Raw genomic sequence first — 17,551 nt, 5'->3', positions numbered from 1 at the left:
AATTCATTTTTTTATTCGTTTTTTAATGTCTAGTATATATAGTGTTTATTTATTTCAGTTTAGTGTAAGTTATTTTAGTACATCAGGTGAAACTGAATAAAATGATAAGTAGTTTTTTATATTTTAGTTAACGTTTAGGCTATTTTATTTAAAGTAATGATTTCAGCAACAAGACAACTAGATTTAGATTTCCTGAAGTAAACAAGACAGTAAAAGAAGTGGACTGGGATAAAGGGGAGAAAATAGAAATAAATCTAAATAAATGAAATTGAACATGTGTGAGGTTGGGCCAAGTAGCCTATAAGAAAAAATAACTCCCAATTAATTCCGCTTAAATGACTTTGCATTCCACTTTTTAATGAAAATGGAATTTTTCTGTCCATATTATGGCACAGTATCATTCCACAGAACCTGCTCTGGTCACTGGTCAGACCGCTCACATCTTAGTTGTCAAGTAGTAAAGCTAGCAATGGATATAGCGTAGCAAAAAAAGCGCCTCAGTTCCGAGTCGTCCTGTGAAGATGTCAACCCTCTATCCGAAATCTGCCGTCTCTTGGCATTATCTTGGCGCCTGGGACAGGCAGGATAGTGGGGAAGAGGAGATTGAAGCACGCCAGACAGACCTGAGGGCGGCTGGTGAAATGTCCCTCCACCACGGCGAAAACTTCTCCGTCTCCTTCTCATGGACCGACGACGACGACCCCAGTAATAGATTGGGGTGAAGGAGAGGCCAGCCCCAAGAATTCGGGACCTGTGGAGCCCGATCCGCTATCCTGTCAGGTGCAGGAGTGTAAGGAGACATTATACTGGGTAGAACAGGAAAGAAGTCATTTTAATACTGGATGTTTACTTAAAAAGTAAAAATATATATTTAAAAAAATTGTAGTTTGAAAAGTTGTTTAACTTTTGTTTAAAAGTTTTACTGAATGAATGCGTTTCCACCGAGGTTACGTTAGTGGAAATAAATAAATAATTGGAGCTTTAAAACTTGGTGTTACACAAATGCTTTGCTCTTACAGAAAATATAAAGTGCATACCAATTAGCATACAAACATCACTTAAGTTAAAGGTGGATCTTTGTGAAATAGGGTGGACCTCTATTCTGCGCCTCTATCCAATGATTTTATTTGTATATTTATATATGATTTATTATTTATCAGTGACTAAAGAATCCCAATTAGGCTGGCATCGTTAAACTTGAAAAGATAGATTTATATTAAATATAAATAAAAGACAACTTCCTGTTTGTGGGATGAATTTTATCATGATCTTGCATTTTTGTCACATGTCTCTTCACAGTTTAGTTATCGCACAAATTGTGCGAATTTTTGATGTAAATCACTTCCTTTGATAAAACGGTCCTCTTTCTATGCCCTGTGCTTTGAAAGACTTTCTCACAACCACTCACAAGTTCACACAATTACTCGCAAGAAAAACACGACAGAAACACATCTATTCGCTCTTCTCAAATGCACCTCACTGCTTTATTTACAGCAGTTATTTCCATTGATATCAAGATTTGACATCTGAAGACAAAGGCGTCTAGTAGATACTCCTGTGCATCTTGGAGCTGCTGGCTGATCAGGGGTCCAGGATGATTAGTATAATTTTCGGATTAGAAAAAATAAAGATTCGAGACAAACATGTAAAAACATTTCTACAACCGGCAATAACTCGAATGACGACATCAACTGTACAAAAACATCAATAATATTTTTATATATACTTTTATCATCATCTATACCCACTAAAATATATCAAAGCAGCAACTATTGGTCAATCTGAGGAACTCTTTTAGTCAAAAGTCCTGAAAACAGTTTAAATATCCTTCAGCTGTAAATGTGTGAACACCAGGGGGGAAAAAGAAGAAAAAGAGCACAGGCAAGCAAATAAATAAAAAAATAGAGTCCAAAAATCTGTTCGTTCTCTCTGTGTAGTCTGGAATACTGAGTAGCAGGTAGAAAAGCAGTGTCTTGTACCTGTAGACAGTTAGTTCTTGGAAGGACGCTAAATGTCATCCTACAGTTCCCAAGTTCAACAGGTTTGCCACCAAAGCCCAAAGTGTTCAGATTCAGACACAACTCCATGTTGTCATGACATAGGCCACAAACAGAGTAAGGTCACTTTTTTTTTCCATCTATATTTTGTCTTTTTCTGGAGAGAGTTGGTGGATGAGGAGAGAGTCTGAGGAGATGTATGGTTTAAAGCAGCCTTATGGTTGTCTGAGGTTAAATTCACAGTTTGTTCCATTTGACCAGTCCTTGAAACTTGGCAATATATATATAAAAAAAAAGAAAGAAAAGAAGCAGTTAAAGTGTATTTTCCTCTTTAAATACAAAAAAAAAGCCTGCACCCCTGTATCATCATCATATACTGAGGCAGTAAAGAAGAAAACGAATGTCCTGAGATTCCTTTCTGAAGGGCTTCTGATATAGAGCTCAATAAAAGTGAATCTATAAAATGATGAGAAAAAAAATTCTAATATAGCTTGATGGGGTTAATAATATTAGGACGGGTTAGATCGGGGTAGGGATAAGATGCGTCCATTTTTCTTCCCGCCATTCATATGTGTATACGGCACATGCTCCTCATAACTCCCTCGAAGGCCCACGGATGAGCCCTCGTCTCCATCTAGACAGCACTCCCTCTGAGAGTACGAGGAAGGGTCCAGCGGGATGCTCTCCATGTTCTCCAGGTCCATATCGAACTCTTCCGTCTCAGGCGGCTTGTTCTCCTCACTGTAGAAGAAGGAGACCTCCTGAAACGAGGGATGCAGATCCTCCCGGAGCATCTCGATGATCTCCTGGAAGCTGGGCCTCATTTTGGGATTGTAATGCCAGCTCATCTGCATCAGGTTATGTCTGGAAGATCAGGAAACAGGAGACATGTCAGTTAAAGACTGAATTCCTTAAAATTCCACTACATTTATTTATGTTAAATGTAAAGCCATATCAGCAGCAAGGCTCATGGTGAGATCAAAGTGAATAAAAAGTCATACAATTAACAAAAAACTATATAAGACATTTAAGATTAATATAAGAGAATATGTCTAAAATACATTCAGGTGACACATATCAGCTACAGACATCTATGAATTAAAACATTGTCTATTTACATTAAAAACAGTGCAGTCCAGTAAATTATGATTAACAGTCATTGGCGTTTGACAAGGAAAGCATGATGGTGGTTCTTCACCTTTCATTAAATAACCATGTGTTAATCTTAAATGACCTAAAAGGGACTAAAATAACTTGATAAAATTCTATACTAGGATTAATTTGCTATAACTTAAAAATTCCAGTAACAGTTTCTAAGTCAATTTATGGAGATACATTATAGCTATAATTTCTAGCTTGTTACTAATTGTCTTCTTGTAAGAAATATATATATATATAATTATAGAATTATAAACAAAATGTTGAAAAGAAAACTTAAAGTTTATAGAAAAATCCAAATATTTCTAGCAAATACAGAAAAAATGCACAGCTTAGTATTGCAATAAACACCAACTTTAAGATGTTAACACGGGCAATATTTCAGTAATACACTCACAATCTGTCTGCGCAGTTGTCAGGTCTGTCCAGGTATCCTCCCTCCATCACAAACTTAAGGACTTGTTCATTGGACAGCCCCTGGTAGGGCTGCTCAGCCAGAGTACTGATCTCCCATAACACCACACCGAATGACCTTGACAAGCACAACGTGGGTCATTAGTGACAAAAACATACCCTAAGGATTGTCCTACAACAATGACACGTCTTTGTATGGTTGTTTGTGTGTGTGTGCATATGGTCGGCTCACCAGCAGTCTGAATGAGCGGTGAAGACTCCATCCTTCAGCGACTCGGGGGCCATCCATCTCACAGGAAGCAGGCCCTTCCCACCCTTTCTGTAGTAATCCGTCTCATAAATGTCTCTTGTCATGCCAAAATCTGACAGCAGTCAACACAAGACAAAATAACGCCATTAGAAAGCGCTTAAAATAACAGATGACACAATCCACGTACGAGACATACTACAACACATCCTGTGCTTCATCCACATTTGTACCTCCTATGAGCTTGCATTCAGCATCTCATTTTGGCACTTTTGCGTGGCATAGCTAGAATATTTTACTAGCTTTGTGCAGTTATTTTATTTCAGAAACGTGCATACTAGACCCAAAACTAGTTCCACCCGGGCAGTGAAACATTTATCATAAATGGACATAATTATACACAGTGATTTTTCATCCACACGAAAACTAAGCATCCGAAGAGACACCTATTATAAAAAAATCCATTTTAACAAGGTATTTACACAGGAATAATAATCGTGGGGCACGATTAATCAGTTCAGAGTGTCTGCCTTGTGTTGATTCTATGCACAGGCAGACTTGCGCTTTAGGCATGAGTGGACTGCATCTGGCTGTTTGGGCGGAAGCTAGAATTTTAATTTGTAACGTGTTAAATATGGATATTTTTCTTACACAAACGCATGGCTTCGCTTCAGAAGGCCTTTATTAACCCCCCGGAGCCGTGTGGAGCACCTTTATGATGGATAGATGCACTTTTATGGACTTCAAAACAGAAATGGCCATTCACTGCCATTATAAAGCTTGAAGAGCCAGGACATTTTTTAACATAACTCCGATTGTATACACCTAGGATGACTTGAGGGTGAGTAAATCATGGGCTAATTTTCATTTTTGGGTGAACTATCACTTTAAACTTTAAATAAATAAACCCCTATCACATTACGTACCTCCAATTTTTACGGTCAGGTCTTCGGCCACCATGCAGTTCCTGGCAGCAAGGTCACGGTGCACAAACTTCTTGGCGTTCAGGTAAGCCATGCCATCTGCTATCTCTGCGGCCATTTGAATCATCTCTTTCAGCGTTGGAGGAGGCCGACCTGGGTTATTCTGTAACAAAGTAATCAAACAACACAGTAAAGCAAAAATCCAATATTTAAAAAGTCAGTCCCTTTTTTTGGGGGATTTTAATGTGTAATATAAATTAATCTAATATTCTAAAAGATCTAGCAAGTCTGATAGTGACACTTCTGATGTGATTTGTTACCTCTGAGTCAGGTCTGAGAGAACGCAGGAAACTCTTCAGATCTCCATGTGTCATGAGCTCCATCACCACTAGAGTGGGCTGGCCTTTAGACACCACCCCCAGCAGCCTCACCTAACCCACAAAATCATGTCAAGTTACTGTACATATCAGACTATGTCAAAGTCCAACCAGTGTTATTGTTAACTAAACCTAAACCTAAGACTATTAAATCATTTTCAGTAATTAAAATAAAACCTGAAAAAGCATATGTTGAAAAAGGTGATTAATATTTTAGTTTTTACTGACAATAAACACATTTATAATGTTACAAAAGATTTCTCTTTTAAATAAATTCTATTGTTTTAATCTTTTAATTCATCTAAGAATTCTGAAAAATGTATTCATCGGTTTCCACAAAAATATTAAGCAGCAAAAACTTTTCAACACCATTATCAATATTTGAGGACCAAAAATAATAAATAATTACTGATAATGATTGAGCACACAAATCAGAATATCAGAATGATTTCTGAAGGATCATGTGACTGAAGACTGGAGTAATGATGCTGAAAATTCAGCTTTCATATCACAGGAATAAATCACATTTTAAAATATATTCAAATCGAAAACTCTTATTTTAAATTGTAATAACATTTCACAGTATTCCTGTTTTACTGTATTTTTGATCAAATAAATGCAGCCTTGGTGAGCATAAGAGATGTCTTTCAAAAACATTCAAAAACGTAATTATTCCTAACCTTTGAGCCGTAGTGTATATATAAATATTAGATTAAAAAAGTTGCCTAGGTAACTAACTTAAATAAAATGTACTAAAATTAAAAATTTTAATGAAAACTGAAAATATTAAAAATAATAATACAGTATATAAACAAAACTAAAATAAGACAAAACATGCAGGCTGACATGCAAGAGACATGTCTTACCACATGGTGGCAGCTGAATGCCTTCATCACAGAAGCTTCGTTGAGGAACTCGATCCTCTCTCTGAGGCTGGCCGACTCGTTAACCGTCTTCACCGCAACAGAGGTCTGTGGCTCGCCTTTAACTATGTCCTTTCCGATGCCCTCATACACCATGCCGAAAGATCCCTGGCCTAACTCTCGCAATAGATTAATCTTTTCACGTGGCACCTCCCACTCGTCTGGCTCATACACTGCACAAACACAACAGACATGCAGGACACACAGTGTCATATTTGAAATGAAGCAGATCTCAAGCAAAGGAGAAAGTCATTTAAATGTTATAATCTGCCTAAATCGATGGTTAATGTGATCAACACTTCTATTAAAACAAAATTAAATGTGCATCATTTGCTGCCAAAGGTCACACACAGAGGGAAAGGAAAATTGCTCACCCTCATCTGGGCTGAAATACTCTGGATTTGGGGAGGTATAAAGTCGCCCAGTTGGACCTTCTGTTTGCCTGGTCAGATGAACACACAAAATTAAAGAAATTGATTACTTACCTGACAAAAAATACTTTCCTACAGTTTTCATGACAATCACAATACAGGACACTTACTTTTTCTTAAACATGAAAAAGCCCACACTTCCCATCACAAGTAGTAAAAAGACACAGATCACCGGACCAATCACAATCTTCAGCATGTTGGATGGGTCCACACCTGTTCACACAGAAAATAATAAAAAAATAAAAAAAAAATTAAAAAAAAATCAATACAATGAAAAAAATATTTATAATAGGTGTGCACTTTCAAACCAAGTTGTGTACAGGTGCAGTACACAATAAAGCAAATAATAATTGCAAGATTAAATAAAAAATATTATCTATATACTGATATTAATAGGAAGCCTTAAATGCCAAGGAATATTTTTTTTCAAATGAATATATTGTACATAAATTAAAAATATTATTAAAATAAAACCCAAAGCAAACGTAACCAAACAATAAAAATGACCACACAACAAAACCAATTCATCTAAAAAAACAAAAACAATCAAAAAAAACAATGTTTCCCTAATGAAGACTAAGAGGTTGAAATTTTGAAAGTTATTCAATAAAACTTTATGTCAATAGTATTAGTGTGTGAATATTTAGTCTTTTTTCCACATATACACACACAAACCTTTTCAAAATTCAGTTATGTGGGTCTTATGCATAATTGAATAACTGAAGATATAATATTCATAGGCATTATGGACAAGCCATCTTACGTAGGTCCTGAACATAGAAGTGTGTTGGCTCTGTCCACGATCCATTGCCTGCCAGGGAGGTTGCTCTGATCCGCACTGTATAGTTCCCAGGGTGCACCACTCTCAGCTTGCAGCCTCCGTCTGCAATATAATTCTTCCTGGATACGCAGTGGTGCAGCTCCTAAGATATAAAGGCATGCAGTTAGACAGAGAACCCATATTGCAGTGCACATCGGACTCAAGCCACCCATTATCCAGTGGCAAAGGCTCTGTTTTTATCCTGTTTTTAAAGTCCATCTCACACTAATACATATTACTCATCAGACTTTAATGAAACTGGCATAGGTCAGTGTAAACAGTTACAAGAGTGTTTCAAATCCATCAACCGAAACAGGTGCATGTGCCGCTAAGTGCAAAACCATCATGTTTTGCTTTGCTTACAACAACTATTAACCTTTATATAATCATCACTTGTTTATCCAAGGCTTTTATAAAAACAGTATTAGGAACATTACTCCCGTCTCTGGTTGGATTTCTCCATGGTTACGGAAATACACAGCTGATGCAATTATGATAAAAAAGCTTGTTTATTTGGAGCTATTTGGAGATTTCAACAGGATTGATAAAAATCAGTTTAAAAGTGCAGCCAGTGTTCATGGGAGCAGAGTGCAGGCTTCGATCTCCATCCTTTGTAACAACTCACCTCTGTATCTCCCAGTCTCTTGTAATGGACTTCATAGAGAATAATCATGCCGTTAGGGGCCTTAGGCTCCATCCACCTGATGTGTACAGAGTACTCAGACACCTCATAGATTATCAGACCCACAATGTCATCAGCTTTCTCTGTACAAAAACAGAAACAAACACATGACAATAGGGGATATAGCCAATAAAAAATAGCTATACTCTATGAAATAATGCATCATAAAATTACAATCCCACACCTTCGGGCATGGTGCGGGCACTGACGTAGGCCGCCATACTGCAGCGAGCGGGGTCATTCTCATGGTTGCAGGCATGGATTTCTATCTGGTAGCTGGTGAAATGGCGCAGATTGGAGATGACTGTTGACTCTTTGGCATGAACAATCAGTGAAATCTTATTGGCCTCTGCTTCCTCCTCTGGGCTACGAGTGGCAGAGCCATTTGGCAACGAGGAGGGAGTAGTGAAAAGACGAGAGGAGGTCCTATTGGCAATGCCCACCAGAGATCTGCGCTGTCTTGATGGCCTGGGTACACAGAAACATGTAATGTAATGTAATGTAACATGTTGATGTTTGAAATCAACCCAAACAAACACACCCCTTCTTCATTGCTCCGCCTCCAAAACTCACACTCCAATCCTACCAGCCCTGCTCCGAGTCGGTGTCAAACCTCAATCCCCCTGCGAGTCGAGTGCACTAACAATGACGCTAAACACCGCATTCACTAGCAGTCGCCAGCGCGACTCTGACTAGCTGGCCTCCGTTACGCACGCAATCCAAGAGAGGATGTTTGATTATCATAGCAGAAGCACAACAAAATAATGCTTCACGAAAAATAAAGCGCAGATAATAAACGAATGACAAGGAAGCACAAAAAATGTACGTACAGTACACAATAGTAATTACAAACAAGAGTTGTTTGTTAGTTGCCGACAGCACAGCAGCTCCAGACACACAATGACACTCAAACCCATTGTTACATCCGCATCGGTTTTCAGGCCTTCCCACTTAGCTCTCTCCAGCGCTGGACAGCGTTTCAAATATTAACGTGGATCCTAAAGCTCTTGCCCAGACATGACTACTGCTGATTGGTTACACGTTTGTTGTTGTATTGGCCCGACTAACTTCCAAACAGCATATTTCAAAAATGACTTACCCCAACTTTTAAAGCCTATTCAGGTTGTACTTTAAGATGGTTTCTATCTTGCATTAGAGCATGTGAATGACTGTTGTACTGTTTGTGCAAACAGGCATTTAATTTGCCTACAATACATCACTGATTAGAAAACAGATGTTTGTGGATGTTGAAAAAGTGTGCTTATGTTGTGATTCCAGCTGATGCGAGTAATTTAAGCAGACTCACTCAAAGATCAAACAGCAGTTTGATTGACTAAATGACAGTTCTACATGTTGCAGCACTTATTTCATCCAATAATCTAATGTTCATCTGCGCTAAACAAATGTTCAACCCTTCAAAGCAATGAGGGAAAAATGTAAAATAATATGACATATGCCTGATGACGCAGAGTCTTTTCTTCAGTCTCGCTCAGAAGGAAAAGGGCTGCACAAATGACAAAGGACAGACCACAAATTACAGTTTAGGAAATATCTGGAATCTGAAAGAAATGAAAGTGACTATTCATTCAACAGCTCTGAACCGATTGAAATATTAGCAACTTGAAATCTTTTGGGCACAGTTTTCCTTCTGTTGACATTTCCTACTGAAGCAGGTTGTTAGCAGAAACACACTCTATGAAAGAGAATTTGATTGGACAAAAATAAAGTACTTACCACCTTTAACACAACTAAGATGTTGTTGTTTTTTATTCAAACTTTAATTTGGCAAGGATGCATTAAATTAATTTGAAAAGACATTCTATTTCTATTCATCAAAGAATCCTGATCACGGTTCCCACAAAATACTAAGCAGCACAACTGTTTTCAACATTGATAATAATAAGCGTTTCATGAGCATATTAGAATGTTTTTTGAAGGATCATGCAACAATGAAGACTGGAGTAAAATTGGAGTGAAAATTTAAAACAGTTATGTTAAGTTTTAATATTTCACAAATATTACGTTTTTTACTGTATTTTTCAGTCAATAGATTTTTCATTTAAAAAAATCTTACCGACCACAAACTATTGAAAGTTGGTGTATTTGATACATTTAACCAGAAGACAAAGTCTAAATGTGTATCTTTGCTAAAGGGTATTTTGGCCATATTTCAAAGAGTACAACACTACCATGCATGGACTGCAAGCCGCAAAATTCGAGATGGGTCTGTCTGCGGACTGCAAGAGAGGGGCGTAACAGGAAGCGGGCGTAACTTGAAGTTGTCCAAATCACACAGAACCACAAGATATGTCAAACTCAAAACTCAAAACGAGATGTTGTCGGCAAGATGCCAGCCCGTATAGAGACAACGGTAATATGTAAATCGAAGTGTATAAGCCATACTGCCACTTTTTACATTGCAGCAAGGGCAGAGTAAAACGTTTTGAACTTTGAGTTTGTCAGTCTGTCTCACTGAGTGTCCCACAGATGCCAGCAGCACAACACAGAAGTAGATCGCCCTGGAGTGGTCACTTGCCATTATTAAAATGTAAATGCATGGGTAAGATGTCACCTAATATATGTAAATGCATAGATGTCGCCTAATTTATTTTTTTCTATACCAGTTCACGACTGTTTCCTCTTTATTTTTTGTGCAGCTGTGGTGTTTTTGAGTGACAATTCCTCATTTGTCCTTTATCGGTCCATATTTGAGCCTAAGTTATGATTCAAGTTGAGGTTCTAATGCTAAAATTATTTTAATCATCATAATATAATAATTACTTCTACAATAGACTCATGCTTTGTTTTAGACAATAAGTGTTTCTTTTAATTGCACATTTTTCTTGCTGTGGCACACCACTACTAAAACGAATACTGAGGAAACACTGCTACCAGAAAATTTCGTATTAAAAAAAATAAAAATCTGTTACACATGAACCCATCTCTTCTTTTGTCAACAGGTGTGGTAAACTGGAACACATTTTCAGAGGAGCATAGAAGGACCTACAGAACTCCGTATCTAATCTCCTGTTGCATTCAATGCAATTCTCTATACAAAGACTGTGAAACCTACAGGGGATGTGGACACAGGGGAAAACTACAAGGATTAGATTCTACTGTTTTTATGTGGCTGAGGCACTTTCTGAGATCTGATTTTCTATTGGATGTAGTAATGCTGCAGCAGTAGACCAGAACAGACAATATTAGTGCCAGAACATATTAGATTGGGTTTGCATAAACCCTCATTGTGTTGCCTTTCAATTAAAAGATTTTGTTATGGGTGTGCTTGTTGTTCATTTGTCTCAAAAGTAGCATAAGATTTGTTTGTCAGCTGTGTATTTAGCTGTTCATTAGTGCTGTGTATATCAGTCAAAAAATTTGATCATCAGCAAATCAGGCATACAATAAGACATCAAAAGATGTTTACAATTATTTACAAAAAAAAATTTAAAAAAGGAAATAAACCCCAATTCCAAAAGGATATATTAGTGCTGGCTCAACACTCTAGTTGAGGTGGGACAAATAACTGATAAAACAATACATTGCAATATGGTTTCTTGCCATACATTATCAGTACCCTGGCACTAATGCAGATTACAGCTTGCTTTACTGTATACCAAAACAAGCATTTCAGTAACCTGAAGTGGGCGTAACTTGAAGTCTTGAAGGTTACAGACAGATTATTTTGCTAAATTACATTCATTACAATTATCGCCTCTAGAGGGAGCAAAGGAGCATTTCATGTGGTTGGTTTTAACTATTCTAGTGGTAAACCACTACCAGAGCACCACAGCCTTCAGTTATTTCCTCATATATAAGAGCTCAGGACAGGAGGATTCAGCACTTTTGGTGTGTTCTAAGAGCCAAAGCATTTCCGAGGATAAAATCATCACAAGTAAAATCATATTTTAATGTCTAAATAAAACAAATCGAATACTTTTTATAGACTGTAAAGTCGCTGTGAATAAAACGTTTAGACCATCTGCAAAACTCAACCATAATATGTAGAGCAATGAAGGGTAGCGAGACAAAGCACCTGTGTAAGAGTCTGCACTTTCTCTGAATGCGTTGTGTTTGTCCTTGTCAACATTGTCCATCCCTACCACAGACCAGACAACATCTTCAACCCAAAACAAAGATTACACTAAACCAAGGCCTGTACAAGGCATGAGATAAAGTTTGTGTGTACATGTGTGTTTAAGAGTGGAACAAGCTCTTTAGAGCCAGCTGTGAGCTTCTGAAGGCCAAAGATATACATAGAAGGTGGAAACGCACCTAACAAAAACATGTACTCAAGGTCTTGGTGGAGTCAAAAACAACCCGGCGAGGGAAAGCGGTCTGACCACTACAAAGACGTTCAACCCTGAGCTTAGAACTCTGGAAAAAACAGATGAACACCATAACAACATGAACAACTTGAGAATCTCCACCTAGAGGGTCACGTCAGCTGAAGATTTTGACAGCTGCATCTCAAGAGTCTTTGAATAGAAAAATATCTGTTTCTGAGCCCTTTACACTATTTTGATAATAGGGGAAACTATTTTGATAATTGATCAATCTGTGGATTATTTCATACATTAAATTAAGATATTTCACATCTTTCACAATGCTCTCCTTCAAACTATATGAAAACGGTTTGCATAAGTTTAGATAATGCATGATATATAATAATGAATAAAATTTCAATAATGTATGCTATATATTGTCTATATATGAAAATTGCATTATATGCAATATACCATTTATACAAGAAAGTCTCTATAATGTATCTATGCTATATATTGCCATATTATTAAAAAGTTTATATAATGTGAGCTATGATTCGCATATATTAAATAGTATATGTAATATATACATATAATGTTTATATGTATGCTATATATTGTTTATGTAAGGAAAATTATATGCTATATAATATATGCTATATATTGAGCGCAGAAATGGTAAAACGTTATCTTTTTTTCATAATAATTTTATTTTCATTACCGATTATGATTAGTGTTTGCAGTTCTAATCTACACTAGTTAAATGAGGAACCGTGGTATTTACCTGAGCTCAAAGACTTCATTATGGAGGTAGTTCTCAAAGGTTTTGCGGTACTCTGACTCCTCCGCCTCTTTCTTCAGCTGTTTCTCCGTTTTGGGGCAAGCGCAGCAGCGGCTATCTTGGCCCTGCTCCTCGGTTTGGTTCCACTTATGTTCCTCTTCGTTGTCCACTTGTGTGGGGGCTCTGGTGGGTAGCTTCATTCCTGAACAACAGAAACACAAGGCTTCGATTTTGTTCTGCTATCTTTTTATAGATAAAATTCAGATTCTTACCAACCCCAAACTTTTGAACGGTAGTGTGTATGTTTTATATACATATGTTCATGTATGTTTTCTAACCTTTCTGACAGTAATCAAACTTGTAGAGCTCGCTAGCCTCTGGTTGCTGCTGGCAGAAGACTAAGTAGTGTGTGATGTTTCCATTTGGATCGTTAGGGGCTTTCCACTTCAGAATGATCTGAGATGAGGAATTTGACGAGGATATGGGGTCCAGGGGCACGGAGGGTTCTGAAAAACAACAACAACAAAAAACTCACCCATTAGTAAATGGAAAAAAACAAGAATGATTTTAAATAAGAACAAAGCCAAAAAGGTAGACTAGTAGAACAGTAGACTCTTAACAAAACTCAATTCTGGTTAGACCACATTGTCAGACTAGGTCACCGATGAAACAAGAAGAATAACGACAGCTTCCTCCTAAAAAGGAAGTAGAGGGGCACCATCGATGTCACAGTGTGCGAACCCAACCGTTTGCCAAACCAGAAAGACAAAAAAAAGAGAAAAGCCCTGAAGCACTGCTTTCAGCTCTTGCCAACCAGCTGCCGAAACAATGTTTTTTAGCTTAGTGAATGGTTATGTGGTTTATCAGGAGGGAAAGACAAAACAAGCTCAAAAGGAAACCAGACAGACACCTAGCAGCACTGAAAGCAAACCACATTTATTTTTTCTCCTAAATCACGACCTGTCATGATGTGCACACTGCTAAATGTGTGCACATCACACCACTGAAAGTCACCAGCGGCCTATTTTACCAGCCTTTGACCTCTTTTATTCCCCTCCCATACCAAGGCTGCAAGATTAACACTGCAACTGAAATCGACTTGCAGAAAAGACTAGAGAAATGACTACATTTAGTTTTAAACAGGCTTGGTAAGGAGATCATGAATACAAATGCTGTAAAGTGAAAGGTCTAAAAATGGTAAATGGATGTTATGAACAAGGGCATACAAAAAACTGGTCATCCCAACTTTCTAAATTTCTTCTAGGTTTGCCCTAAAAGTTTCATTTTCCTTGACAGTATATTTAATCAGTCGCATCTGAAGCTCTTACTGGTAGCATTGGTGCGGACATAGATGATTTCGCTCTTTGCTCCGTGGACCTGGTGTTCATCAGAAGCGGAGAGCTGGGTTTTGACCATGATGGCGTACTGCGTCCACGGCTTCAGGGGGAGGATGAGGTAGCCGGGCTCCTGCTGTTCTTTTCCCTCTGTGGCGCGAGGTGGAGGGTCCACATCTGCTATGACCCAGCTGTTAGAGCCACATGCATCCTGACCATCGAACTCAGTTACATTCTTATATGGCCTTGAGAAGCAGAGAGAAATGTTATCAAACACTAACACAGAAATCACTTCATTGCATTGAGATAGACACCATTGTTAAAATGGTGAAAATGAAAACAAGGCTGTGAGGGATAGTTTGTATAACCTGGTGTGTATCAGTAAGTCGACAAAACATAAAATACAGTGTTTACTGAAGTTTCTAGAGGACAAAATGCTCTGGATTTTGGATGGTACTTCTATCCGTCACAGTCTCAGTCAGTTTCATTCACAACACATTACATGCTGCCTACCGTGATTATGGGTGCACTATACAGGATTTTCAGTTACTGTTTCTAAACACAACATTCAAACTTGACACCTCATTTGAGCACCGCCAGAAGCACAAGTCCTCTACCCTGTAATTATTTATCAGTTGCATACGCAGCCCAGCCGACTCAAGCGAATACCAGCGGGAAGATGAGCAATGAGCTTTTTTTCAAATATTGTATTTATCATGCATAAATAGCTTTTTTTTTTTTTTTTTACATATGAAAGAACAGTTACGCTAATAGATAAATGATTCGCTGGGGCGTGTGACACGCCCACTGGCCAAAGGTTGCAGTCCAAAAATGTCTCGAGCACAGGAATTCAAGAAGAAAATATGTCTCTGTAGACACAAACACCACCACACACTTCAGTAATTATAGGTTGAGAGGCATTATTTTTGTATGAGTCGATACTTAATTTTTTTGAAAATCCTGCATAGTGCACCTTTTAGGTCCATTTAAAAAAAAAAAAAAGAGTTGAGTCACTTACGCCTCTTTGTATAAAACCATGAATCCCAGAAGGTCTCGGAAATCTGGCGGCCAGAAAGGTTCCCATTTAATTATGATCTTGTCTGAAAGTGTGCGAATCTGTGTGAACTTCAGAACCTGGCTCTCACCTGGTCAAACACCAACAACAATGCGTTCAGATTTATTTTAAAAAAAGAGCACATGAGCATAAAGGAAATGCAAAGCTATGTCCTCCTCACATGAAGCCTGATCTCCATTGGTCTTCGAGACAATGTCATTCTTTGTTTGCCGGTTCTTAGTGCCAGTCACCTCCTCCATCTTCCGGATCTCTGACATGCAGAGTTTGGAGTTATGATGGAAAAACATGCGACCTTGCTGGATGGACAGGTTGTGTTTGGTCCAGTCCCACAACTGACGCAGGTTCTGGTTATCGAGAGCGTAGAATGAATAATTCCTGATGGGAAATAAAACAGCACACAATTAAGGACAAAGGAGGAGGAAGGAATAGAAAGATGACGTGGTATCATTATGGTTGACAAGCAAGACCTGACAACGCAAATGGATAAAGCCAACAGTTTGGAAAACCAAGGAAAATCTTGACATCCTATGAAGAAGACTCATACCCGACTTCCTGCGTCTCTCCATGGATGATTCGGAGCTTGCGAAGGAAAGACAGAGAGACTAGGGCATATGAGTGTCGCACTGTCAAGTAGCCGGTGATCTCCTCCAGCTGCCCCAGGTTAGCTTCCAGCTCTGCGGCTATGTTGTCTAACAGGGAGAAGTGGAAAGAAGAGCAAGTTTAAAATCCGAAATTTAAGAAAGTCTGCACACTGTTAAAATGTACAATGAAGTACAATAAGGCTACACACGCCCAAGGTGGTAACGCAGTCACAATGCAAAAATGTTTATTTATTTTACTAATTATTTTTTATATCATTATACTCCTGAATGACTGAAAAAGAAATAATAATTACAATTAATAATAATAATACTTATTATTATTATTTTCAATTCTTGTTGAAGTTGAATTATTAATCTGTCAGTTATTCAAGAGTATAATTATTATTATTATGTTCTACTCCTATTGATGTTTTATTATTAATCTGTCAATGATGAGTATATATACAGTATGCATATATTTCTTAATAATAATCAGAAAATTATTATTATTATTATGTAACTGGAAGGTAAATGCACCAACAGAACACAGTGATCAGAACACAGATGGGGACCTGAATCTAACCGTATAGGAGAATGGTTGCCACGAACAACAGCCAATTATAACAACAGCGTCATTATATAAAAACATTTATACCAGGGGCTGTTTAAATACTCGATTCTGATTGGCTGGAAGGTGTGCAGTAAAACCGTTTAATGCACAGATAGTTCCAGTCAGTTAGAAATTAATCCGCTACTATAAACATTGGTAACCATAGTAACACAGTTACACTTGCAAACAGAGTGAGAGACACATATGAAAACGTTTATTTAGGTAGGCTAAATGGATGATTTTTGCATATCGTTTAATTTGTATGGTGAATATGGCAATTTTGAGAAATGGGCCCAGGCACAAGACGAAATAGAAGACTTGGAGAATGCTGATTAACCAATCAGAACCATGAATTCCAGAGAGCTCTATACTAAAGATTCCCTTCTATGCTGCACAAAGTGGAGAAATTGTATTGTTCTTACTCCCTCCGCGGATGTTGATGACCAAACTGCCGTTGATCACTGTGCATCCTCTCAGAGCCTGTGCCGAAGTGACTGAGTCTACTGTCTTCAGCCCCATGCACACTTTGGGACAAAGGCCAGCGCAAGGGGAGCAGTTCAACCTGTGGCACAGAACAAAGTCATATGTACACAAAGCCACACAACAAACAAAAGTCATTCATCCGTACGTGCTGTAAACGGACACAAAGAAATGCAGATATGATGGAGCGTTTCTGTTGTCGTTGACATTAAGGCAAATATGTAGCATTAAGACAATAACTGATTGTTTGTGTCAAGGACATGAATCCTGTTGCGCAAAGTGCCAGCGCTGTTTCGGTGGGAGCGGGGGTGCGGATGACCTTGCAGGGCAGGCCGAGGGTGCAATCAAGGATGAATGAGACATTCTCTCAGACGTGCCAAAGACACAACTTAATCACTGATTGTTTTTGTAGAAGTGTCGCGCCTGACTGAGGAACTGTTTGTCCTCTGTGCA

The 17,551-nt window shown here is 38.1% G+C and overlaps 1 protein-coding gene across 1 annotated transcript in view; it reads right to left on the bottom strand.

Annotated features, from left to right (window-relative positions):
* Positions 1 to 1,455: 1,455 nt before the first annotated feature.
* insra (insulin receptor a) overlaps positions 1,456 to 17,551 on the bottom strand; it is a 57,022-nt gene continuing 40,926 nt past the window's right edge. The window contains exons 4-21 of the mRNA XM_084119339.1: positions 17,041 to 17,180; positions 15,972 to 16,116; positions 15,588 to 15,802; positions 15,371 to 15,497; positions 14,347 to 14,597; positions 13,357 to 13,524; positions 13,022 to 13,220; positions 8,157 to 8,440; positions 7,916 to 8,055; positions 7,234 to 7,393; positions 6,581 to 6,683; positions 6,414 to 6,481; positions 5,983 to 6,212; positions 5,060 to 5,170; positions 4,743 to 4,902; positions 3,802 to 3,931; positions 3,553 to 3,687; positions 1,456 to 2,861 (exon numbers count right to left, since the gene is read on the bottom strand). Of these exons, the coding sequence (XP_083975465.1) occupies positions 2,507 to 2,861; positions 3,553 to 3,687; positions 3,802 to 3,931; positions 4,743 to 4,902; positions 5,060 to 5,170; positions 5,983 to 6,212; positions 6,414 to 6,481; positions 6,581 to 6,683; positions 7,234 to 7,393; positions 7,916 to 8,055; positions 8,157 to 8,440; positions 13,022 to 13,220; positions 13,357 to 13,524; positions 14,347 to 14,597; positions 15,371 to 15,497; positions 15,588 to 15,802; positions 15,972 to 16,116; positions 17,041 to 17,180 (3,121 nt within the window). The 3' untranslated portion in view covers positions 1,456 to 2,506. The remainder of the gene's footprint in view (positions 2,862 to 3,552; positions 3,688 to 3,801; positions 3,932 to 4,742; positions 4,903 to 5,059; positions 5,171 to 5,982; positions 6,213 to 6,413; positions 6,482 to 6,580; positions 6,684 to 7,233; positions 7,394 to 7,915; positions 8,056 to 8,156; positions 8,441 to 13,021; positions 13,221 to 13,356; positions 13,525 to 14,346; positions 14,598 to 15,370; positions 15,498 to 15,587; positions 15,803 to 15,971; positions 16,117 to 17,040; positions 17,181 to 17,551) is intronic.

This window comes from Abramis brama, assembly GCF_963993115.1.
Source record: "Abramis brama genome assembly, chromosome: 7".
Taxonomy (NCBI): Eukaryota; Metazoa; Chordata; class Actinopteri; order Cypriniformes; family Leuciscidae; genus Abramis; species Abramis brama.
Note: the sequence above shows the minus strand (reverse complement) of the source record. Positions and strands in the feature narration are given on the sequence as shown.